Genomic DNA, 25,251 nt, shown 5'->3' with positions numbered 1-25,251 from the left:
GAAATTAAATGTCATCTTGGAGGAATGCTGGGAATTCACTGTGATGGAGGAGTGGATACCACAGGCCCCGTTTAATGTTTTTTGTTTTGGTATCTGGGGATGTTTCAATGTATAAATGCTTATTATTAGCACGATAGTCTAAAAACGAAATAACACCATGTTAAGATCTGTAACTATAATATCACATACAACAGCTGACATGGTGGCTGAACAGTTGGCGGAAAGAAATATTAAACTGAACACTCAGTGCTTTTTTTCCTATAGTTTCACTTTCTCATGCTCAATTCCTACTGACATTTATACACACGCGCACGCACATATGCACATACACACAGGCATGTACGTGCACATTATTTTTTGCCATGCTAAACTTTCAGTAAAATTATGCTATCACTCTATTGGTATCTCAGTCTCATACCCAAACGTTTTCACTGTGCAGAAATGTTTCACCTTAGGTTATACTAATTTATGAGTGAACACACTGCTGTCAGTGTCACTGACAGGCAGTGCTGCAGGTGGGTTGGCTGGTTGTGTCCTCTTGGCTCAGGTTTTACCAAGAAGCTGCGTTCATTTTATTAAATAAAACATTTGAAAAGTGAATCCTCATTTGCGTTTTTGTCTGCTTATCTATCTATCTATCTATCTATCTATCTATCTATCTATCTATCTATCTATCTATCTATCTATCTATCTATCTATCTATCTATCTATTTAATTTTTTTTTGCATTTTCAGCTGCTGGAAAAACAGATTCTATGGAATAAGTTTTGCATGTATGGGTTCTTTCCGTACACTCATCTCTCCCCCATCAGATGTCCTTGCTTGGTACCTGGTACATTATGTATATTCACATGCTCTTTGTGTCCTGCATAGTATGTGTCTTGATGTGTTATGGGTTTCTGCTGGTCTTCCTAGATGGATGCAGGCATGTCTAGATGAGGAGCTCCCGCCCACCACAGAACTGGAGGAGGGACTAAGGAACGGTGTTTATCTGGCCAAACTGGGCAACTTCTTTGCTCCACACACAGTCTCCCTGAAGAAGATCTACGACCGTGAGCAGACCCGTTACAAGGTGGGAAAACAGGGGCAAATATCATATCATATCATGTACATGATCACTCTCCATGAAGGTCACGTGTTTAAAACACTCCCAAGGTGTCATTTGTAAATTTCCCCCCAATATTTGGTTCCTAGTCTCTGGGGTATTGTGCTATGAACACCAGGGTTGAAGCATTTGATTTGCTTTTTGCTTTGTCTTCAATGTAGTCTTAGCTAAAATGAGGTGTGCTTCCTCTAACAGCACAATAAGGCTGTCTTGGTCAGCCAGCCAGTCAGTCAGTTAATACCTATACAGATATTTACACATTTTGGTCTGTCTGTCTATAAATCTATTGATCGATCAGTGTTTTCCTGTGTTGTTTTGACACCCAGCAGTAACAGTTGCATGGAGCGTCAATTCAATGTGTCTGTTGTTTAACTGAGTAAGGCCCAAGTTTACTCTATGAGATTGGAATGAATGACGTGTATGTGTGCTGAATTTGTCTTTATCTCCTACAGGCGACGGGTCTCCATTTCAGACACACAGACAATGTTATTCAGTGGCTTAATGCCATGACAGAGAAGGGCCTGCCAAAGGTGAGAATAACTAGCTAGCAGGCTCAATCTGGCTCTGTCATACCTCCTTTCTCTTCTAGCTATCTGTCTACCTCTTTTCCTCTTTCTATTGCTTTCTCTCTCTGCCTCGCCGTCTCTCTCACTTTCATTCCCTCTGTCTATCTGCCTCACACAGTCTCCCTCTTTCCAACTCTGCCTGTTTCTCTCACAAACTCTTGACTTTCATACCCAGCAAACACAGTCTCCGACACACTGCTTTCAGTGACAGTGTCGGAGCATGTGAAGGGCCTCTTGTGTAAGCCCTTGGTTGGGCTCATACACAGCACCACTCCTGCAGATCATGCTGGGACACGTCTGTATCCCACAATTAACCGTAAATTGCTGAGATCACCGCCCCGAGTGTCTCACTGTCCACAACTCTGTTTCAGATCTTCTACCCAGAGACTACAGATATCTACGATAGAAAGAACATGCCTCGCTGCATCTATTGTATACATGCTCTCAGGTATATGCGCTCTCTCTCTCTCCTCTCCCCCCCCCTCTCTCTCTCTCTCTCTCTCTCTCTCTCTCCCCCTCTCCCCCTCTCTGGTTCTACCTGTGAATCGGGCCTTCTTGCTCTGCAATCTCCTTATTGTGCTGAAGTCAAACACAGTTACAGCCCTGTTCCAACTCCTCCATTGCTGTTCACCAAGTAAACAGATTACAAACAAATAAACACAGAGCCTAAGAGGTCACAGAAGAGATCATTTGCTTGTGTGCAGAATGTTCCTTTCTCTTCAGAGTTGTGTGAATTCCTTAATTTATCAGATCTCTGTGTTCAAATTACTCAGGAATTTGTTCTAGAAAATGGTATATATTCCTCGATGGGGCTGAGAATGATTCAAGTCTCTCTGACATCTTTATGAGGTGAACAGTGCAGTTTTTCAGCTGAGAGGCATTCAGTGCTAAAAAGTGGAAAGCCCCCAACCCCCCCCCCCCTTCCCACACTCCCTATATTTTAGTAGAAAACTCTGTTTTTTAATAGGGCTCGCTGGTAGATATAGAATGAATGCAAGGTCCAGGGCTGTCAATCTGGTCTCTAGAGGCAGGAAGTCATCCAATAGAGAAGGAGTCAAGGCATCGTGGAGAAGAGGGATGATGCCAGTTTCTGTGTGTGCTCGTCAATGTGTGTGTCTGTGTTTCTTTGTGTATATATGTTTATGTGATTGATCGTGTGTGTGCATGTGTTTGTGTATGCTCTAGGCTAGATGACTAGCTGTATGTTGGACTAAGGCCTTTTGAACACAAAGCCCAGATTTCTACAATATAACTGTATTTATAAACTGTATTAATTTAAAGTCAGTAGAAGAACAATGGACTGTCACTACTACAGCCCATGCCTTGGCCCAGCTGCCTGAAAATCACTGTCAAAGTTTCTGGCTACTTCCATTTCTCTGCTCCCCCCTTCTCCCTTTCCTCTCCCCTCTTACTTTCTGCTAACTCGTTCTCGTTCCTCCTCTACAGCCTCTACCTGTTTAAGCTGGGCCTGGCACCGCAGATCCAGGATCTCTATGGCAAAGTAGATTTCACAGGTAAGACTGATCGTGGCCGGCCTCAAACCATATCTGAACCACTTTTCTCTACTTAGATCCATCATCCGACTGTCAGTTTGAAGTTACAATCCTGAAGATCATCGTTTTGGTTTAACTCCAGAGGTCCGTTCTAAGTGAAATGTTGAATCGGAGTCAGCAGTGCTGTTGTGTCAGTGCCCTCTGCAATCTCTGTATTATAAACATGGTTGAACCTGGGTTTTAGCTGTTGATATTGTAATATCTGTTGATAAAGTTCTTCTTTGAGCTTGTTCTGCCCTATCAGCTTGTAAGCCACAAAAATTCCTCTCCAACTTGCAGAAATCCGTCTTATTCCTTCACATTTAGCTGCTATGGTGAAGACATAACATGCCACATTATTTGTACTTGGAGTCACAAGGAATATTGATATGATTGTTTGTGGATTAGCTATTTCCCTGAATACACCAAAAAGTTGTACAAAGACCATTTGTTTTCATGTAAATCTTTGTGGTTATAAATTAGATTCTAAAATGATATCAGATTGGCACAGTTAACAGGAAGCAAATGGGGAAATGAAAGGGCAGAGAGAGGAGCTGTAGTGTGGAGACTAAAGGGTGGAAAGTTTGTTTCTTCTTTTTTTTTCAACTACTGGTGTGGAGGAGCTGCTGGTAATGTGTAAGTCATTAGTAATTGTTAGAGCTTTTCCTGTTGTTGGGGCTCCCGCTCGATCCCCTGTCCCAGGGCCAGGAGGTTCTCTTTCTCTTTTTCCATCTCTCTAGGCTGCCAGGCTTTCCCTCCCTTCACCCTGCCCCCATCTTAAACCCATCTCTGAGTCCCTCGTTTCATTTCCATTCATCTTCCTTTTCCAGAGGAGGAGATCAACAACATGAAGAGTGAGCTGGAAAAGTATGGAATCCAGATGCCCGCCTTCAGCAAGATTGGCGGGATCTTGGCCAATGAGCTCTCGGTGGATGAAGCTGCATGTGAGCAGGGCTCCTATGTCACAGGGAGTGGGCGGGACTAAGGGCCATGTCAGCAACCAGGTGCTGGTTATACCATGAACTATGTTATAACCAGCAGCCGGTTGCTGACATGTGACTTGTATTAAACCTATATTGTACACATTGAAACAGAACACATTTACCAACCTATATGTGTCAGAAGGAGATTTGAAAAGAGATCAGAGACAAATATTATGTAATCCATAAAGAAGTAATTTATCATCCATTATCATCAAGTGTGTAATATCATCAGGTATTATTTTATCCATTAAAAAGGTCCTCTGTGAGTATGAAATTCTTCACCAGTCTCTTTCTCTACCTTCAGTGCATGCTGCTGTGATAGCCATTAATGAAGCCATCGATCAGCGTGTACCTGAGGGTACCTTGGCTGCCATGAATAACCCCAACGCTATGCTGGTCAACCTTGACCCCAGCTCCGGCCAGCACTACCAGGACATGCTCGACCACGCCAAGGGGGAGAAGGTGGCCAACTCACGCAAGCGGGTACGAAGCCGAGCATCTGGCCAGAGGAAGCAGTCTTTCCCTCATTTAACGAGAAATACAGAAAATGATATTCTGCTCTCAGGAATTAAATTAATTCAATTCAAAACTACCCAAGTCTCACATAAGCATTAAACAGAACTTATGTATAAGAGCAATATTTTAAATACCGATGAGACTGGTTTTATAAATGTTCTTTTCCTCCGGATTGGTACACCACTTCTTGGGGATAGTTTTGTCCTGTGACAGGGATGTTCTGTAATGTGTAATAAGTGAGGAGACCTTGCCATTCTCTTTGTTTTCATATGTGGTTGTTGTGTTGTGCTCCCTGTCTAGCTGGGGGAGAATGCAGATGCAGAGAGAGATGTTTATGAGGAGCTTCTCACACAAGCGGAGATACAGGGGAACGTCAACAAGGTCAACTGTAAGTCACTGCTCCATATCCTGATTCTGATTTTGATTTTTTTTTTTTTGATTTTGATATACATTATTAATCCCTGTGGGGAAATTCTTCTCTGCATTTAACCCTTCCTACCTGTGTAGCTAAGAGCAGTGGGCAGCCACCGTGCAGCGCCCAGGGACCAACTCCAGTTGGTCTTGCCATGTTTTTGCTGGCTGTGATGACATCATCACCCATTATGAGTGGTTGGGATGGTTGAACACAGTGGACCCCTACCTTTCTGTCAATTACTAACATACTCAAACAAACACACACACACACACACACACACACACCTATATACTGACTGTGTGTTTTCCTACATCTATCTATCTATCTATCTATCTATCTATCTATCTATCTATCTATCTATCTATCTATAGATAGATAGATAGATAGATAGATAGATGTAGGAAAACACACTGTCAATAAGTATTACGTTGCCAGATAGATAGATAGATGTAGGAAAACACACAGTCAATAAATATTACGTTGCTCTGCGTCACGCCCCTAATTACGGTGGACAGCAACCAATGAAAGGATAGAAAATATTTGAAATATTACAACCAATGGGGTAGGTAGTTACGATGCACAGCAACCAATGGTGGGATAGAAAACATTACAATCAATGGGGTAGGGTTTGGGGCTTATTTTGAAAAAGCAAGGATTTAAAGGGCCAGGGCACTGCTGAAAAAGCATACATTTAAAATATAACAAGATAACGTCAAATGGGGTAATTTACATGTATCATATAGTGGAGCGGTGTTGAGGTACATTTGGAAGGAATATATATATATATCCATCCATCCATTTTCTGAACCGCTTATCCTGCTGTCAGGGTCGTGTGTGTGTGTGTCAGCCTTGTGATGTCCTGGCGGCCTGTACAGGGTGTCTCCCCACCTGCTGCCCAATGACTGCTGGAATAGGCTCCAGCATCCCCGCGACCCTGAGAGCAAGATAAGCGGTTCAGATGATGGATGGATGGATGGATGGATATATATATAGATATAGATATGTGTGTGTGTGTGTGTGTGTGTGTGTGTGTGGGGATAGTGAATCAGGAAGTGCGGTGGATTAGCATTAACAAGGACGAAGTGAGGGCAGCTATGAAGAGGATGACGAGTGGAAAGGAAGTTGGTCCTGATGACATACCTGTGGAGGCATGGAGATGGTTAGGAGAGATGGCAGTGAAATTTTTAACTAGAGTGTTTAACACAATCTTGGAAAGTGAGAGGATGCCTGAGGAGTGGAGAAGAAGCATACTGGTACCAATTTTCAAGAATAAGGGTGAAGTGCAGAGCTGTAGTAATTACAGAGGTATAAAGTTGATCAGCCACAGCATGAAAATATTGGAAAGAGTAGTGGAAGCTAGGTTGAGAGGAGAGGTGATGATCAGCGAGCAGCAGTATGGTTTCATGCCACAAAAGAGCACCACAGATGTGATGTTTGTTTTGAGAATGTTGATTGAGAAGTATAGAGAAGGCCAGGAGGAGTTACATTGGGCACATTCTCTAAATCCACATTTCTTTGTGGATTTAGAGAAAGCATATGACAGGATGCCAAAAGAGGAGGTGTGGTATTGTATGAGGAAGTCGGGAGTTGCAGAGAAGTATGTAGGAGTGGTGCAGGATATGTATGAGTGCAGTGTGACAGTGGTGAGGTGTGTGGTTGGAATGACAGATGGGTTCAAGGTGGAGGTGGGATTACATCAAGGATCGGCTCTGAGCCCTTTCTTGTTTGCAATGGTGATGGACAGGTTGACGGATGAGATAAGGCAGGAGTCTCTGTGGACTATGATGTTTCTGGATGACATTGTGATCTGTAGCGAGAGTAGGGAGCAGGTTGAGGAGAGCCTGGAGAAGTGGAGGTATGCACTGGAGAGAAGGGGAATGAAAGTCAGTAGGAGCAAGACAGAATCCATGAACGAGAGGGAGGATGGTGGAATGGTGAAGATGCAAGGAGTAGAGGTGACGAAGGCATATGAGTTTAAATACTTATGGTCAACTGTTCAAAGTAACGGGGAGTACAGAAGAGAGGTGAAGGACAGAGTGCAGGCAGGGTGGAGTGGGTGGAGAAGAGTGTCAGGAGTGATTTGTGACAGAAGGGTACCAGCAAGAATTAAAGGGAAGGTTTACAAGATGATAGTGAGACCTGCTATGTTATATGGGTTGAAGACAGTGGCACTGAAGAAAAGACAGGAGGCGGAGCTGGAGGTGGCAGAGTTGAAGATGCTAAGATTGGGAGTGATGAAGAAGGACAGGATTAGGAATGAGTGTAATAGAGGGACAGCTCAGGTTGGACGGTTTGGAGACAAAGCAAGAGAGGCAAGATTGAGATGGCTTGGACATGTGTGGAGGAGAGATGCTGGGTATATTGGGATAAGGATGCTGAATATGGAGCTGCTGGGGAAGAGAAAAAGAGGAAGGCCAAAGAGGAGGTTTATGGGTGTTGTGTGGTGAGAGAGGACATCCAGGTGGCTGGTGTGACAGAGGAAGATGCAGAGGACAGGAAGAAATGGAAACAGATGATCCACTGTGGCGACCCCTAATGGGAGCAGCCAAAAATCATAGTAGTAGATATACACTCACCGGCCACTTTATTAGGCACACCCGTCCAACTGCTCGTTAACGCAAATTTCTAATCAGCCAATCACATGCCAGCAACTCAATGCATTTAGGCATGTAGACATGGTCAAGACGATCTGCTGCAGTTCAAACCGAGCATCAGAATGGGGAAGAAAGGTGATTTAAGTGACTTTGAACGTGGCATGGTTGTTGGTGCCAGACGGGCTGGTCTGAGTATTTCAGAAACTGCTGATCTACTGGGATTTTCACGCACAACCATCTCCAGGGTTTACAGAGAATGGTCCGAAAAAGAGAAAATATCCAGTGAGCGGCAGTTCTGTGGGCGAAAATGCCTTGTTGATGCCAGAGGTCAGAGGAGAATGGCCAGACTGGTTCGAGCTGATAGAAAGGCAACAGTAAGTCAAATAACCACTCATTACAACCGAGGTATGCAGAAGAGCATCTCTGAACGCACAACACGTCGAACCTTGAGGCAGATGGGCTACAGCAGCAGAAGACCACACCGGGTGCCACTCCTGTCAGCTAAGAACAGGAAACTGAGGCTACAATTCGCACAGGCTCACCAAAATTGGACAATAGAAGATTGGAAAAACGTTGCCTGGTCTGATGAGTCTCGATTTCTGCTGCGACATTCGGATGGTAGGGTCAGAATTTGGCATCAACAACATGAAAGCATGGATCCATCCTGCCTTGTATCAACGGTTCAGGCTGGTGGTGGTGGTGTAATGGTGTGGGGGATATTTTCTTGGCACACTTTGGGCCCCTTAGTACCAATTGAGCATCGTGTCAACGCCACAGCCTACCTGAGTATTGTTGCTGACCATGTCCATCCCTTTATGACCACAGTGTTCCCATCTTCTGATGGCTACTTCCAGCAGGATAATGCGCCATGTCATAAAGCTCAAATCATCTCAGACTGGTTTCTTGAACATGACAATGAGTTCCACAGTCACCAGATCTCAATACAATAGAGCAACTTTGGGATGTGGTGGACTGGGAGATTCGCATCATGGATGTGCAGCCGACAAATCTGCAGCAACTGCGTGATGCTATCATGACAATATGGGCCAAACTCTCTGAGGAATGTTTCCAGTACCTTGTTGAATCTATGCCACGAAGGATTAAGGCAGTTCTGAAGGCAAAAGGGGGTCCAACCCGGTACTAGCAAGGTGTACCTAATAAAGTGGCCAGTGAGTGTATATATATATATATATATATATATATATATATATATATATATATATATATATATATATAATATCATACATATAAAATGTCTACCACAGCAGACAGGATCCAAGGTACAGGCTGGACAAAGTTGCCCCTGAGAGAGTCCAGCATATATAGTAGCAGGCTGTAAGACCCAGCCTAGGGCAGCATAGGCTGAGAAGCAAAACCAAGTTGCCGGGATAGTAACATCTGTGTAAGGGGGATTCTTTATTTACACATACATACATACATACATACATACATACATACATACATACATACATACATACATACATACTAAGACATTCAGTCTTCTCTTTCTGGACCAGGATTTATATCCAACCCGCTTCAACTGAAGCCTCCATCAACCTTCAGCCCCCTCCCCTCACCCTTCCCCTGGTTCATATCTTGCACCAACACTGCCCATCAGCACACTCACATACAACCACACATGCATGCATTTGGCCCGTACACTGAGCAAAGATACAAAAAATTGATTGCAGCGCTCTAAATTTAAAATGTGTTCATTGAGGCTTGAGAATGCAAGAGCAGAGAAATTCTGAAAAACATTTTACAATTCCAAGCACATCATAAAAATGTAAGACTTGCAGTGAAAATGTTCAGCGCCCCGTGGCTCTTCCTCAAATGGTTCATACCATTTTTCTTCCTGCTATAAGCATGAAATTCTTTAGTGAAGTACAACCTCACAAGCATCATGTCAACTGAACGGATGTAGAATAAGTCTGTGTCACCTCTCTCAAAGAAACAAACACTGGCAGTGAGTGCTTGGATGGCGCTGTGTGAAAAGCAGGTACTGACTGCTGGGAGGAGGTGGTACCTAGTTGTTGCAGAAGTTGAGATAAGTTTCAGAGTAAAAGAAATGCTCCTCCCACTTTCTCATTTTACATATTGTGATAATAAAGGTAAAATGTCAAATTAACAGCCAAATCTATTATCAACTACTTACCAATTCATTTATCAGTCGATTCATTTTTAATTTCTCCTCTCTGCTTAGACAAAGGAGGTCTAGCTTTTGTTTGTTCTCTAGTCCTGCCCCTCCTCTATTCTTAATGATTTGGAGAACTTGAAGGGGTGTTGATGAGCTATGCAATTCAGCAAAATTTGAAAATTTTTTGCACCTTGGAACGAGATTGAGCTTTCATGATGCTAACCTGTAAATGGAGGTGAAGAAGTCCCTGCATTGGGCTGAGTGCTTCAAGCACCACCTTTGCTTTTTTTACAGGTTTCCTGTGGACACATGGTCAAAATTTACTGAACTCAAATTAACCACTTCCGTATATGCTTATGTGACATTCATTCAACTGTACAAAATGTGCTATCCAAATAAAGTTTGATTGACAGATGATATCATTAGCTCTGTTCAGATGCTAACCTTTAACCCTTCCTTTACCAGTGAGGAATGCCCTTAGTGCAGCAGAGCAGGCCCTGCTCGGTGGGGACGAGGACAAGCTATTTGACGCGCTGAAGGCGATGGGCCTTAAGAACCTGCAAACGCAGAACAAGGGCTGGTACCTCAAACAACTGCTGGCTGACCGAGAGAATAATGAACAGGTTGGACCCTCTCATATTCTTTTATTCTTTTTTTGTTTGCTTTTATTTCATAGGGGCTGTTCATTTTTAAAAGAAGAAGAGCCTACTCTTTCTATAGAGGATTACATTCTTGCATAGAGCAGGAACCTCTTAAGTTCCACTGTGCACTGGTTAAAAAAAAAAAAAAAAACAAGACCAAAAAGCTAAATATTGAATTTCCCCCTCTTTTCTCTTCTAAGACCTCTCAAGGAGAAGCCCTGATGAAGGACAAGTTACAGAATGGGGTGGATGTGGCCAATCACATTGCAGAAGACTACCTGAAGAGTATGTGCTCAAAATTAGACAGTCTCACAGCATGGCACCCTTGAGATTGTTGTCATCATCTTGCTGCCAGCTGTTTTCTGATCCTTTTTATTCTCATCTGCAACGTGTATCATTGTGTTTTTGAGTATGCATGTAATGTATGGGCTTACATTTCTGTGCACCCATGTTTGTGTGTATGTATGCCTGCATGCACGCGTGTGTGTGTGTGTGTGTGTGTGTGTGTGTGTGTGTGTGTGTGTGTGTGTGTGTGTGTGTGTGTGTGTGTGTGTGTGTGTGTAGTGCTGCAGGCGGTAGAGCGTATCAATGCGGCCATCCGGGCAGGTGTAGCAGAGAAGACGGTGGAGGAGCTGATGAAGCCCGAGGCCCAGTTGCCTGAGGTTTACCCAAGCGCTGCAGACCTCTACCAGAGAGAGCTTGTCAGCCTGCAGCAGCAAAGCTCTGAGGTACCCATGCACAAATTCTCTGTATATTAAAAAGTCTGAATTGTATCTACATAACAATGATGTCAGTATATAATGGCAAAGAATATACCAGTTATTATTACAAGTTCATCATATAGCACAAGACAGCCGGTCTCTACATTATTAGCTCCATAGTGTCTCTATACATGAAGTATGTCAAAATACACAAAAATACAAATACGTATACACTATACCAGTACACATGAACTTTTAGGCATTAGTGAGGGCATCATGAAATGTTTGGTTATTTGTTGTTTGTATTCATGTTAAGTGGCAGCTTGACATATGAGATTAATTTGCGGCCTGTGTCCCGCAGGGTTCGCTATCCCACCCTGAGCTGCTGGTTGCTGTGGAGATGCTGTCGTCAGTGGTGCTGATGAACGCAGCGATGGATGTTGGGGACAGAGCCGCCCTCTGGAAACAACTGTCCAGCTCCGTCACTGGACTCAGCAACGTGGAGGACGAGTATGCGCAGAGGTAGGAGCATGGGTTATCAAGGACACGTCAAACAGTCAGCCCATGAGCTTTTTTTGCATGTTTTGTGAATGATGGAAGCCGGGCAGTTTATGTGGTGACTGTGGGTTAGTGGTTTTTGTTAGTGGCTATGTTAGCATGCACACAATAGTATGATAAAGTTCTCTATGCCAAATGCCCCTTCCATAGCATACCCTTAGCATGCAGCTTGCCCTCTTTTGATGACAGATGATGCTCTTTGTTTTGTTAAAATATGGTAACTTTGAAGGATTAAAATTGCTAGTGGTTGTTCTGTTTTTTTGCATCTTAGTATGAACTTTTCAATTTCTTTCAGCACTTGTAAACTTGTTCAGGCATATTCACATATTCACTCCTTTTCATTCAGCAACCCTTTTGAAAATTTGCCCATTATCAATTTTGAAAAAAAATATTTATTTTTATCTATTTTTCATTTTATTACTTTATTGATCCTCACGGGGAAATTCTTCCTCTGCATTTAACCCATCCTAGCTGTGTAGCTAGGAGCAGTGGGCAGCCGCCGTGCAGCACACGGGGGGCAACTCCAACTTTAGGCGTAAGGACATAAGGACTTTGTGACAAAAGAATGCCGTTGAGGGTAAAGAGCAAAGTATACAAATCAATGGTTAGGCCTGCCATGCTCTATGGTATGGAAGCAGTGACAACAACAGAGAGGCTAGAACAGGGGTGGCTAACCATGTGCAATAGAGAGCCATGTGTATGCAGGTTTTCATTCCAGCCAGACTTCACACCAGGTGATTTCACTGATTAGCAACCCTTCAACCAATGAGGAAGAATGTATCAGTGAAATCACCTGGTGTGGAGTCAGGTTGGAATGAAAACCTGCATACACGTGGCTCTCCATGGCACATGGTTAGCCACCACTGGGCTAGAATCCACATTACAACAGAGATGAGCATGCTGCATTGGTCCTTGGAGTGACTAGAAAAGACTGGAAGGAAATGAAGAAGTGAGAGCTACGTTCAAGATCAGAGGAATGGATGAGAAGTTGAGAGAGACAAGATTGAGATGGTTTGGACATGTCCAGAGAGAAGACTTTGACTATATAGGAAAGAAGGTATTGGACCTGGAAAAATACCTGTAAAAAGAGGAAGACCAAGGAAAAGATAGAGAGAACTGATATAAGAGGACATGAGGAGGGTTGGACAGTGGGAAAGGGATGCGTCAGACAGAAAGCTATGAAAAATCCGCTGTGGTGACCACTGAGAAATAGGAAACAAGCCAAAAGAAGAAGATTTAGACATAAAGACAGTTTCAGGTTCACCTCAAAATTGCTGAGATGTTTTTTTTTCTTCCTCCGTTCTTTGTGCAGTGTAAATGATGACTTTCCAATACTAGATGAGTGTTGTCTGTCTGGCTGTTGTCACTTGCCAAATGGCAGCAAAAAAGTGACATGAAAACTCTTGTTTAGAGCAATAATGTCATTAATGTGTTAACATGTCTAAATAGCCTTTAGTTAATCTGAGTCATATCAGAATAACCCATATTTTGAATGGTGAAATGCTTACTTTGACTGAGACCTTATTCAGTCAGTGGGAATTGAAAAAACTTGTTTACAAAGTTATCTCTTATTTAAAATACTTTATTAATCAGATTCAATATTGGAATATTGGTAGGGCTATTGATTGGGTCCATGTGTATCCCTCAGGTACATGGACGAGCTGATGAGGCTGAAGGCAGCAGCCAGAGAAGAAGGCAGTGATTACCTGACCTGGAATGACATCCAGGCTTGTGTTGACCAGGTCAACCTGACAGTGCAGGAAGAGCACGAACGTGAGGGACACACACTATACACATATGTACTACACACAAACACACATGCACATTAACATACATTCACAAAGAAATACACGTGCACATACTAGAGGTATACACACAAAATATACGCACATAAACATACACATAAACAAGGACCCAAGATTTCCTAATCCAAACCTAGATCCAACTCAGAGCCCTAACATGACATATGGTTGTTCTTAGTCCTAGGACTCTCACATACCCACACAAACTCACACATAATCACACTGGGACACACACACAGGGGAACATTTACACAAAAAAGACACACATGTTTGAATTGTCTGTTTTATGTCGCAGCTCATCCTCAGTGACTATGCCACTGGTGTTTGTCTTGACTCATTCCAGTCACCATAGCGACAGACTGACTCTCTCTGGGTGTGTGTTTAGGTATTGCTGCTATAGGTCAGATAAATGAGGCGCTGGATGAAGGGGATCCTCAGAGGACGCTGGCGATGCTCCAGCACCCCTCAGCTAAACTCACTGACGTGGACCCATCTGTGGCCCAGCACTACTACGACAAGCTCCTGGAGGCCCGCAGAGAAAAGGCTCATGTAAGATAGATACACACGCACACACACACACACACACTTATAATCACGCTCTCAAATCACCAGCAGCTCGGTGTGGATGTTTATTTGGCTGGTGTCTCTGATTTGCTTTGCCATTGGGATCTCTCTCTGTCTGTCAGCTGCCCTCCGTCACCGTCCAGTTGGTTCTACTTTCTCATCAAAACAGTTGTTTACTAGTGTAGCAGTCTATTCCGTTGCCTACCAACATGAGGATCGCCAGTTCGAATCCCCATGTTGCCTCCCACTTGGTCGGGCGTCCCTACAGACACAATTGGCTGTGTCTGCGAGTGGGAAGGCAGATGTGGGTATGTGTCCTGGTTGCTGCACTAGCGCCTCCTCTGGTTGGTCGAGGCGCCTGTTCAGGGGGGAGGGGGAACTGGGGGGAATAGCGTGATCCTCCCATGCGCTATGTCGCTCTGGCGAAACTCCTCACTGTCAGGTGAAAAGAAGTGGCTGGGAATCCACATGTACGTATTGGGAAGAGGCATGTGGTAGTTTGCAGCCCTCCCCGCATCGGCAGAGGGGGTGGAGCAGCGACCAGGACAGCTCGGAAAATGGGGTAATTGGCCAAGTACAATTGGGGAGACCGAGGGGAAAAAAACCTAAAAAAAACAACAGAAAAAACAAAAAACTCGTTTACTCATGTCTTGTTTACTCATGATAAAAGCATCTAACTTTGCCACAAAAGCAAAAACCGTCACATTATGTTTATACAAACTGGCTAGAGGGGCTTTTCATCAACTCACTAACAGTGTTCTGCATTAGCATTGTAAAGTTATTCTTATAGTTTGTTTGTTGGCTACAGAAAGAGCTAAATATGCAAATGGACACAATAAAATGAAAACTAAATGGATGTTTAGCATCAATGTAGGGATGACCTTAATTCACATGTATGCATTCTCTGGGTTGATACTTGCTCCCTTCTTGTGTGATTTGCTTTTCTGTGAGTGTCTCTTATTCAGACCAGCAATATGCAAACATTTACCACCTCATGCAAATGGCACTCAGCTACAGTAAAAGAGGTGTTAATCAACCTGTCTCAGCAAGTTACACGTTTCAACGCTGAGTTTTATAGTGTCACTAAAAAGACACTTAATATGTTAATATGATGTCATGGTTGCAGCAGAAGTGTTTGCTATTGTAAACAGCACAGGTTGTACTACAAACACTTCAGAAACCATAAAACCCTACAGGAGTTCGGTACGTAGGCGGTACATATTTTATTGATGTTGAAAGCCTGAACATCAGTACAGTTTTCTACTCTGATAGAATTATCAATATAAGTGGTAATAAAGGCTGTAAACTTTTAGCTAGTTCGTAGTTTGCTGTTTAATAAAGAAGCACACAATAATTAAATGAACACATTTTTTTCATGACTAACACTTGAATAACTGTGACAATATAAGTAATTGACCAGTTTATACATAGAAATTACTTTACATGCTAATTCATATACATTTCAGTGAAAGTAAAGATGAACATTGTGAGGGGGCATCTGGGTAGTGTGGCAGTCTATTCCGTTGCCTACCAACACGGGGATCGCCAGTTCGAATCCCCGTGTTACCTACGGCTTCGTCGTGCGTCCCTACAGACACAATTGGCTGTGTCTGCAGGTGGTAAGCTGGATGTGGGTATGTGTCCTGGTCGCTGCACTAGCGCCTCCTCTGGTCGGTCCGGGCACCTGTTCGGGGGGGAGGGGGAACTGGGGGGAATAGCATGATCTTCCCATGCGCTACATCCCCCTGGCGAAATGCCTCACTGTCAGGTGAAAAGAAGCAGCTGGTGACTCCACATGTATTGGAAGAGGCATGTGGTAGTCTGCAGCCCTCCTCGGATTGGCGGAGGGGGTGGAGCAGCGACCGGGACAGGTAGGAAGAGTGGGGTAATTGGCCGGATACAATTGGGAGGGGCAAAAAAAAAATTGTGAATAAATAATTGACCAATTTATATATTGCAATTACTTGACATACTAATTCATAGACATTTCAGTGAAAGTAAAAGGAGAACGTCACGTTAAGCTAAATTTAAAATGTTTTAAATGTATAACTTGAAAGTGCAAGTCCTGCACAATTCAAGCCCTTCTTTCTGTTGAATCACCCTGACATATATATGTCAGCCAAGTGCCGCTGAATATCGCCGGTGAAGAATGTATTGTCCCAAGGTGCTTAGTGTCAGATGTGTCATCCCTGCATGACTCGCGCAGACTGCCGATGTCATGCTGTGGTTCCCGCTCTTTCGAACGCCCGTCTGCTACTACTCCTACTCACTTCCTGTCTGGCCGAGCGTATGGGGTCAGGATCTGTCTCTGCTTGCTGTCAGTATCTCTCTATACAGGCCCGGGTCTGTCTTTGGTTCCGTCCATGTCTCTATGATAGGGAAAGAGAGCCTTCCTTTTGTTATAATTGCTACCAACAAAGACATGTCACTCTAGAAAGAACCTGAAATACTGAGCACCCTGACTCATTTGCTTACGTTATCGCAGCTTGGGGAGGTGAAGGGGTGATTGCGGTTTTTGTACGTGCATGTCTCTGTCTTGTTTTTGCATATGATGACACAGCTGAGCAACATTTTGGAGGCTGTTCTCTGTCGAAGGAGAAACCGAAAAGCCGGGTCAGTTTTAGGTGAGGTCAAAAGGGGTTTTAACACTGTTGTGTAGAGCTGCACAGGAGAGTCACACTCGGTTGGTGCAGGTTAAAATTACGCTGTGCTGCGGAAACCCAGGTTTCTCATTAGAACCTGGGATTAAATATTTTGTCGAGGTGTAGATTTCTGGTGGGCGGGGCCCTTAAATTCAACAGCTCCCACGTTTTGTCAGTTTTTGGATCTCCGTCTTGTTTTGTCCTGTGTAAATAAAGATAAAATGTCTTATCAGGGCTACATTTCTGGATTCTCAGCTACTGCCCCATGTTTCCAATGTCAACAGCCGTTTGTTACATTAAGAGCCTCTGTTTCATCACGTGGGAACTAGGTGGCTGCTTGCTGGCAGGCGCCATTTTCCATCATGCTTTGAAAACGAGCACAAAAAAAAAACAGCAAACTATTTCCCTGGTGATTTCACAGGCACAGGAAATAACAAGGCAGGGAACAGTCAATTGCTTCCATAAAAGGCCAGAAAGCTAACGGCTATATTAGATGGACTACCTTCAGATGGCTTCAGTCTTTTGACTCAGAACCATGAGTAGGAAAACACAGACACACACACACACACACACACACACACACACACACACACACACACACACACACACACACACACACACACACACACACACAACACTGTCCTGTTGATGTTGTGTGGACGTTTGTCTGTTTGAGAGGGTTGGGCTTAGAGGGAACTTCCTGCCGGATTTCAAAGGCCTGGTGTTCCCCTCATGTGCTCTTTCTTCAGCTGGTGTGTGTCTGTGGGGGGGGGGGGGTTGCATAAAGGAGATGTGGACTCAAGAGAAAAAGGCGTGATCAACTGAGGAGAGGGAAAACAAGTGCGTAGCAAAGATTCATAAGTCACAAAGCGCTATTTTCAAACAGTGTGAGATCAGAGGATGCCAGAAAAAGCTTCTTCTTTCTTCTGGGCTGGTGTTTTATCTGTGACCTTGTGTTATTGCAGCAGTTGGTCGATAGACAGTTAGCCAAGGGTCTCTTTCCATTGTGGACTGAGCACCAGCTGCCAGATAACCAACATCAGGCATTCTGTCACAGACTGACCAATAGATGGAGTGCAGACCACAGTGTAGCTGTCTGCCGACCTCACTGCTGTGGACGTTGTGTGTATGTATTTGTGGGTGTATGTGTGTACTTTACTGTCTGCTTTTCTAACAGTTTCTTATCTCGTGTTTGCTGTGCCCTTGGTAATGGCATTACATACATCAATATACAACATGAAATATACGCATATATAAAACATAGGCTGACATATCCATAATCTATGTGTATCGCCAGTATCGTATCTCACTTTCAAGCTAATAGTATGAGAATATACAATTGGGGAAGGCATTTTTAGACATGAATTTCACTTCCCTTTTTTTCCATCAGAAGTGGTGTGCATAGAAAAGGGTGCTGAACGAACGCGAGATACGCCCAAGCTTCACCCTCAGTCACCGCCAGCACCAGCCTCAGCTAAACACCAGCGATCAGTTACATTGACTCACCCCCTACAAACATCAATCATAGCGCCAAAGTACAGATACACAAAACATTAATCAGCTCTTTACCGGCTAAGGCTGTGTGCACTATAAATAAAACGGTTTTCCTCCCCACAGGGCTGTGCTGCTACACATCTGCTACTTGCCTATTCCACATCCTTAACCCCCCCCCCACACACACACACACTCACTCACTCGCACTCACAATCTCTCTCTCTCGCACCCCCCCCCCCCACACACACACTCACCCACCCACCCACCTTCAGACCAGGTATCAGTCCCCTTCATTCATCCTTCATTCATCAGTACAATCAGAGGGGGGAGGGGCAAAGGAGTGGAGAGGCCCAAAGCAAATTAGTTGTTTTAATTGAAACCCGCAGGTAGTAAGCAGTTCTCTCTCTCTCTGTCTCTCTAACTCCCTCTCTCGCGCGCTTCTTAAACAACTCGACTAAAAAGCGTTTGTACTCACAGCCACGCAGTTACAACGGGGGTGTGTGTGCTCAGCTCTCACTAAACGGCTCGTGTGAGTTTAGATCTCACAAGTTTTACTCAAATTTCCTGCTGCTCTCTCTCTCTCTCACACACACACACACACACACACACACGGCACAAGACACAGTAGACCACCTAGAGGATGGTACAGACTGCCATCTAGAGGCAGCCTTTTGTTATAACAGAATGTGATTACAGTTTAAGCGTTGTGGTTGAGCTCGTAGTGAGTCTAGTTTGCAGACTGGTGTGTTTTGTGTTGGGTTAAGAATGCTGTGATTGACCAAAATGTTGGGTTTCTTTAAGCTGTAGTGGTTGACAGTGCATGTGCTGAACTTTACAGCAAGAAAAAAAATAGAGGAAAAATTATGAAATCCTCTGCTAATATGATGTTACTTTATTAAACAGCACGAACTATTTTACCATCTTGCGCTTTCTACTGTATTTTATAAATGTTTATTATGTGCCATGAGAAATAATTAACTTGAACATTTTTTATATGTTACGTCATATAATTTCCTTATAAAATTTGAATTCATTTGAGAGCAGGATTTTGGATACTTAAAATATTCATCACCAAAGACTAGGTTACTTTAAAGTAAGCCATCAAACTCTTCTGTCAAAGAATCATTTTGAAGACAAAATGTGTGGATCGGCAGCCCATACTTCTATGTAGATATCACGATGAGCCACTCAAAGGAGATATGGTGCCCCAAAGGTGTGTGTGTGTGTGTGTGTGTGTGTGTGTGTGTGTGTGTGTGTGTGTGTGTGTGTGTGTGTGTGTGTGTGTGTGTGTGTTTGTGTTGTGTTTGTACATGCATGCGCTGAAGAATTCTGAACTGTTTTTATTTTGTTTTTCAGTATTTGTTCTTGTGTTCCTCCAGGAAACTCAGGACCCGTCTGCCGTCTTGTGGTTGGATGAGATCCAGGATGCTATACTCATGGCCAACAAGGACACACAGGAGGCCTTACAGTGTAAGAAACCACACTTCTATACTATTACAACTACTGCCATTATTGCAGTTACTACTACTACTTCTATTGCTATTGCTACTGCAGTAACTATTGATTTTACTACTGGTGCAACAGTGGTTCTGTTTTTACTTTTATGGCTATTACTACTGCTTCTACCATTATTATTACCATAACTATTATGACTACAGTTGGCTGCTACAACTAGTGTCAACTGCAACTGCTATTATTATTACGACTGCTACTGTTGCTGCGATTACTACTTATACCACTACTACAACTTTTTTATTCCTGCTGCTACTACTAGTACTACAACTATTATCTGTAAAACTACTCCCATTACCCCTCCTACTACAGCATGGCATAGCAGTAGGAGACTGGCACAGCATTAGGAGAGGGTGTAGCACACCGGATGCTGATATTGCTGTTGGTTTTGTCTCAGTCTCTCAGGCCATCCAGGCCATAAATGAGGCAGTGGACAATGGCGACACCTCCCATACCCTGGCTGCGCTGCGTAATCCCGGTGCAGGATTGTATGGAGTCACTCCTGAGTGTGCCCAGACCTATCAGGATGACCTGGTCAAGATCAAAGCTGAGAAAAAGAAAGAGGGTGAGGGATGGATGGATGGATGAATGAATGGGTGGATGGATGGATGGATGGATGGATAGATGAAGAGGGGAAGGGCATAACAGATGGATTGATTATTACTAGTTGTGTTCCATGATGTCTTCATGTTGTATCACCAGGGGATAATGGCAGTGATTGGATGAGACACTGGGTGAAGGGAGGACACAAGTATTACTACAACATGAAGACAGGGGAGGGAACTTGGGTGGAGCCAGAAGGCTTTGACCAAAATAACACCCAGCTCAACAAAGAAGACATCCAGGTAGGCCACTGCACAAGTCCACTCACTGTTTGTCAAAGTGTTTCAGCACCATACCTAAGTATCTGTTTCATTGTTTTATCCTCCACATCAGTCTGTGGTGTCTGGGGTAACCACAGCTTATAACCGGAAGCAGCTGTGGCTGGCCAATGAGAGCCTGATTGCTAAACTGCAAGCTCGTTGCCGTGGCTACCTGGTGCGGAATGGCTTGAAGGAGCGGATGAACTTCCTCAAGTCCCAGGAGCCGGCGGTTAAACGCATACAGGTTAGAGAGATTCCATCCATCAGCATGACTGGAGGAATCTTACAGGAAACAAGATTGAGTCTCTATAGAGGCGTTATGTTGTGTGCCCGCTTGTTGACGAGTGAGCTTGATTTATTGTTGCTGTTGCTGGGCTCACATTGTCTCCATCACTCTCCCAGGCCCACTGGAAAGGCCACAAGCAGAGGAAGAACTTCAAAGACCGTAAGCAGTACCTCAGAGACCACACTGATGAAGCAATCAAGGTATCAATGCTTATGCGATCACACAAGGTCCTTAATCTGACTATTGTAAGTAGTATTTTTACAGCTGATATTCTGTGATTTTTATTTTTTCTTTCTCTTCTTTTTTTTTTTCTTCTTAGATCCAATCGATGGTTCGGATGCACCAAGCCCGCAAGAAATACAGAGACCGCCTGAAGTACTTTAAAGATCATGTAAGTGCAGCACAGTAGCCTAAAACACATAACATTAAAGCCCCTCCGCTGGGGCCATTTTAGTGAACAATTTATCAGAACCAAGAGATTACATTGTAAATCACAAAGGTCACAAAGGGCGGCACTTCAAGTGAACAAGTAGCTGTTCTAAAATGAAAGCATTACGTCATGTTTTCTGCAGATAAATCTCCCCTGATGTGTCCGCTGACATTTAATCGTGCTGCTTTGGGGTTCCATGGGGGCAAATGGCTCATTTTGGTCTGAAAAATGCCTCAGCTCATTTGTACACTAACTCATAGTGGATCACCTATTGAGTATTGCATGGACTATTGATCAGCTAAACTGATTGCCACTGTTGTTGTTGTTACAGATCAATGATGTGGTAAAGATTCAGGCTTTCATTCGAGCCAACAAGGCCAGGGATGACTACAAGACCCTGAGTGAGTAGAGTGTGGTCTCTGTTTATTTTGGTTGTTTGACTGAAAAAAAAAATTAACCAAATAAATTCAGAATCAAAGTTGGCATAGCCACAGTGCTTCTGTCATCACAAAGGTTGTTGTTGTTCCCTCCTCCCATAGTCAATGCTGACAACCCTCCAATGGGGGTGGTGAGGAAGTTTGTCCACCTTCTTGACCACAGCGACCAGGACTTCCAGGAAGAGCTGGACTTGATGAGACTCCGGGAGGAAGTGGTGACCAACATTCGCTCCAACCAGCAGCTGGAGAATGACCTGAATCTGATGGACATCAAGATTGGACTTCTGGTCAAAAACAAGATCACACTACAGGAGGTAGTGTCTCACAGCAAGAAGCTGACCAAGAAGAATAAGGGCCAGCTTTCCAATCTAATGATGATGAACAAGCAGAGGGGAGGATTGAAGGCTCTCAGCAAAGAGAAGAGGCTCAAACTAGAGGCCTACCAGTACCTTTTCTACCTCTTACAGGTAAAAACGCATTGAGCTCTCCTCTTTTATATGAAGCGTGAATACTTTGAGTTTTTCATTATTTCTGAACAACTGTTTCTTGGACATGTACATCATTTAACCTGTGCTGTTGTGTGTCTTTTGGAAATGTTCCTAACTTAACCAGTGGTCTACCTTCTTTCAGACCAACCCCACATATCTGGCTAAGCTGATTTTCCAGATGCCCCAGAATAAATCCACCAAGTTCATGGACTCTGTTATCTTCACCCTTTGCAACTACGCGTCCAACCAGAGAGAGGAGTATCTGCTGCTGAAGCTCTTTAAAACTGCCCTGCAGGAGGAGATAAAGTGAGTACCAAACCGTGCAGGCTGCTTGTTCAGCCCCCATTATAATTAATCATGTTGGTGTTGCATATGATATGGACTAGTCATAACACATGCCGGACTTGTAATTGCTATTACCATCTTTAGCCACAAGATAGAGCTGTTGTCCTTCCCTATAGTGCATCACAAATTCTTTGCTTCCTCTTTTCTTTCACAGTGGCTCTCAAATGTTTAAACATCTCTGCTCACTAACTGGCCCAAATTTCTGTTATCATTGCTCAGTGGTCCATACAATAAGCATGTTGAGCATTTTTAACCTTTTACGACAAAGTGAGCATTGGGGCAACAACATTTTCATAAATATCCAATTACTGTCGTTGATAGTGTGGATTTAGTGCCACCTGTATGTATGTGTGTGTATGTTTACATATAAAACTAAAAAGGTGAATGTGAAGGGTAAGGGCCAAGTGCATGAATGTGAATGTGCTGATGTGGACTACCGGGACAAGATACAGACCATAGCTCTGGTCATGGGGGAGTTATGTATTGACTATGATTGCACAGTTATACTGAAAACCTTTAAAACCCCACATCTGCACAGATCCAAAGTAGACAAGATCCATGAGATCATAACAGGAAACCCAACGGTCATCAAGATGGTGGTGAGTTTCAACCGTGGCGCGCGGGGCCAGAATGCACTGCGGCAGATCTTGGCGCCGGTCGTAAAGGAGATCATGGACGACAAAACACTGAACATCAAGACAGATCCCGTGGACATCTACAAGAGTTGGGTCAATCAGATGGAGACGCAGACCGGAGAGGCCAGGTGGGGTTCTGATGGTATTTCTGGAGTCTGGTGACACCAGCTGAGACTGACAACACTGCCCTTTCCCTGCCATTATCTTCCTCTTTTCTGCTGTTTTTCACCTACTTTCCCTTTTATTGCTCTCTTTTCAATGCACAGTAGAGTGCCACTATGTGTAAATGTTACTTATTTTGTAACTGCCAGGTCTTTCTTTCATGTGCTATCTATGTAAAGACAGAACACACATACATTTTGCTAGAGATAATATTCATTTGAAAGTTTTCATGTCAAAATAACTCCACCTTCTCTAAAAACATGAGATCTATACTTATATTGATGTATTTTAAAAGTCTTAGATTGGTAGATACTTCTTGTTACATAATCTCAGATATTCTTCGCTCGTGTCCTTTTGTGGTCAAATTGAACATTCCACCCAGGCAAAACACCAAGTGTGTGTAAACTTACTTTGGTGTCAATAAAACTTGAATACATTTAAAATGTATCTTCTTTTTAACTGATTTTCCTCGATTGTCCCTGACAGTAAGCTGCCTTATGACGTGACCCCAGAGCAGGCCATGTCCCATGAGGAGGTCAGAACCAGACTGGAAGCATCCATCAAGGACATGCGGACAGTCACAGACAAGTTTCTGTCCGCCATTGTTGTTTCGGTGGATAAGATTCCGTAAGAAACATACACACACACACACACACACACCCTTGCGCATGGCTTGGGTCCTGAACGCGTGGTTTGGGTCCTGGACTGTTCCGGTGGCATCTGGACACTGTTTGGCATCCTGCACAACATATTCTTCATACGTTTTTTAAGTCCATTATAATTCTGTTTATCCTGTTTCAAGTTGTATTGTGTAAATTGTGTAAACACAACATCCATTGCACGTTGTCCGTCTTGGGAGAGAGATCCCGCCTCTGTTGCTCTCCCTGAGGTTTCTTCCTGTTTTTTCTCCCTGTTAAAGGTTTTTTTTTTTTTTTAGAGGGGAGTTCCTTATCTGATGAGAGGGTCTAAGGACAGGATGTTGTGTTGCTGTAAAGCCCACTGAGGCAAATTTGTAATTTGTGATATTGGGCTATACTAATAATATTGACTTGACTTGACCCTTTATATATATATATACATATATATATGTGTGTGTGTGTGTGTGTGTGTGTGTATGTACACATACACAGAAAAACACACACTCCAAAAAAAGCAACTCACTTTCTTTTTCTTTCATTCATTCCGTCTATCCATGTAACACTTTGTGTACATCAGGTATGGAATGCGTTTCATTGCAAAGGTACTGAATGACACTCTCCATGAGAAGTTCCCAGACGCTACAGAGGATGAGCTGCTAAAGGTTCGTCTTTTCATCAGTCAGACATCGGTGTATATTCTACTGTGCTCCACTGTTTCTCTACCCAGCAGTGCTCCTCTCTCCTGTTCTGTCCAATGAAAGAATTTTCCACTTTTTTTCCATATCTTGCCCTGCCTCTCTTCTTTCTTATTCATGTGTTTTTCTTCTTTCTTCCTCTTCCCTTGCTCTATTCTTGACTCTGTGCCTGCGCTGTCTAGCTCCAGCCTCTTTGTTGGGGGTGTCCTTCTCTCTGCCTGCTGACAAGGTGAGCCATGACTCTTTCTGGGCTCATCTCCTTTTTTTCCCCACACCTTCTTACCGAAACCTGATTCATTCACTTCTCAGTAATTCTCACTAGGAATGTCAGCCAGTGTAAGTCATGGCTCATCTATTCACACAGTTAAAGTTTTGGGAAATTTCCGAAACAGAGGTTATCGATAGCCCTTTTTGATAATGGCAAAAATTAGCAGCCCCTATACAATGCAAGTTTATTGTATAACTAAACGGATGAGCCTTAGAAATTTAAGATTTTGTCCTTGTAATGGTT

At 43.5% G+C, this 25,251-nt stretch overlaps 1 protein-coding gene and 1 long non-coding RNA gene across 3 annotated transcripts in view; one reads left to right on the top strand and one right to left on the bottom strand.

Annotated features, from left to right (window-relative positions):
• The window catches only part of iqgap1 (IQ motif containing GTPase activating protein 1), a 63,595-nt gene that overhangs the window by 19,130 nt on the left and 19,214 nt on the right, over positions 1 to 25,251 (top strand). Inside the window, exons 3-27 of one of the 2 annotated variants that reach the window (XM_056279234.1) lie at positions 915 to 1,071; positions 1,557 to 1,634; positions 2,042 to 2,118; positions 3,117 to 3,184; positions 4,033 to 4,146; positions 4,490 to 4,668; positions 5,002 to 5,089; positions 10,313 to 10,470; positions 10,689 to 10,773; positions 11,053 to 11,216; positions 11,551 to 11,711; positions 13,396 to 13,520; positions 13,935 to 14,098; positions 19,629 to 19,719; positions 20,159 to 20,326; positions 20,464 to 20,606; positions 20,698 to 20,868; positions 21,027 to 21,110; positions 21,230 to 21,301; positions 21,672 to 21,741; positions 21,880 to 22,244; positions 22,408 to 22,571; positions 23,149 to 23,373; positions 23,894 to 24,034; positions 24,623 to 24,707. In XM_056279234.1, the coding sequence (XP_056135209.1) occupies positions 915 to 1,071; positions 1,557 to 1,634; positions 2,042 to 2,118; positions 3,117 to 3,184; positions 4,033 to 4,146; positions 4,490 to 4,668; positions 5,002 to 5,089; positions 10,313 to 10,470; positions 10,689 to 10,773; positions 11,053 to 11,216; positions 11,551 to 11,711; positions 13,396 to 13,520; positions 13,935 to 14,098; positions 19,629 to 19,719; positions 20,159 to 20,326; positions 20,464 to 20,606; positions 20,698 to 20,868; positions 21,027 to 21,110; positions 21,230 to 21,301; positions 21,672 to 21,741; positions 21,880 to 22,244; positions 22,408 to 22,571; positions 23,149 to 23,373; positions 23,894 to 24,034; positions 24,623 to 24,707 (3,397 nt within the window). The remainder of the gene's footprint in view (positions 1 to 914; positions 1,072 to 1,556; positions 1,635 to 2,041; positions 2,119 to 3,116; positions 3,185 to 4,032; positions 4,147 to 4,489; positions 4,669 to 5,001; positions 5,090 to 10,312; positions 10,471 to 10,688; positions 10,774 to 11,052; positions 11,217 to 11,550; positions 11,712 to 13,395; positions 13,521 to 13,934; positions 14,099 to 19,628; positions 19,720 to 20,158; positions 20,327 to 20,463; positions 20,607 to 20,697; positions 20,869 to 21,026; positions 21,111 to 21,229; positions 21,302 to 21,671; positions 21,742 to 21,879; positions 22,245 to 22,407; positions 22,572 to 23,148; positions 23,374 to 23,893; positions 24,035 to 24,622; positions 24,708 to 25,251) is intronic. The other variant, XM_056279235.1, reaches the window with a different exon arrangement.
• LOC130111934 (uncharacterized) lies at positions 14,641 to 16,699 on the bottom strand. Its single transcript, XR_008810190.1, has 3 exons — positions 16,589 to 16,699; positions 16,384 to 16,482; positions 14,641 to 14,718 (listed from the first exon to the last, which is right to left on the bottom strand). It is a non-coding gene; the product is annotated as an uncharacterized LOC130111934 (long non-coding RNA).

The sequence above is a fragment of the Lampris incognitus genome, chromosome 4 (assembly GCF_029633865.1).
Source record: "Lampris incognitus isolate fLamInc1 chromosome 4, fLamInc1.hap2, whole genome shotgun sequence".
In the NCBI taxonomy this organism is placed as follows: Eukaryota; Metazoa; Chordata; class Actinopteri; order Lampriformes; family Lampridae; genus Lampris; species Lampris incognitus.
Note: the sequence above shows the minus strand (reverse complement) of the source record. Positions and strands in the feature narration are given on the sequence as shown.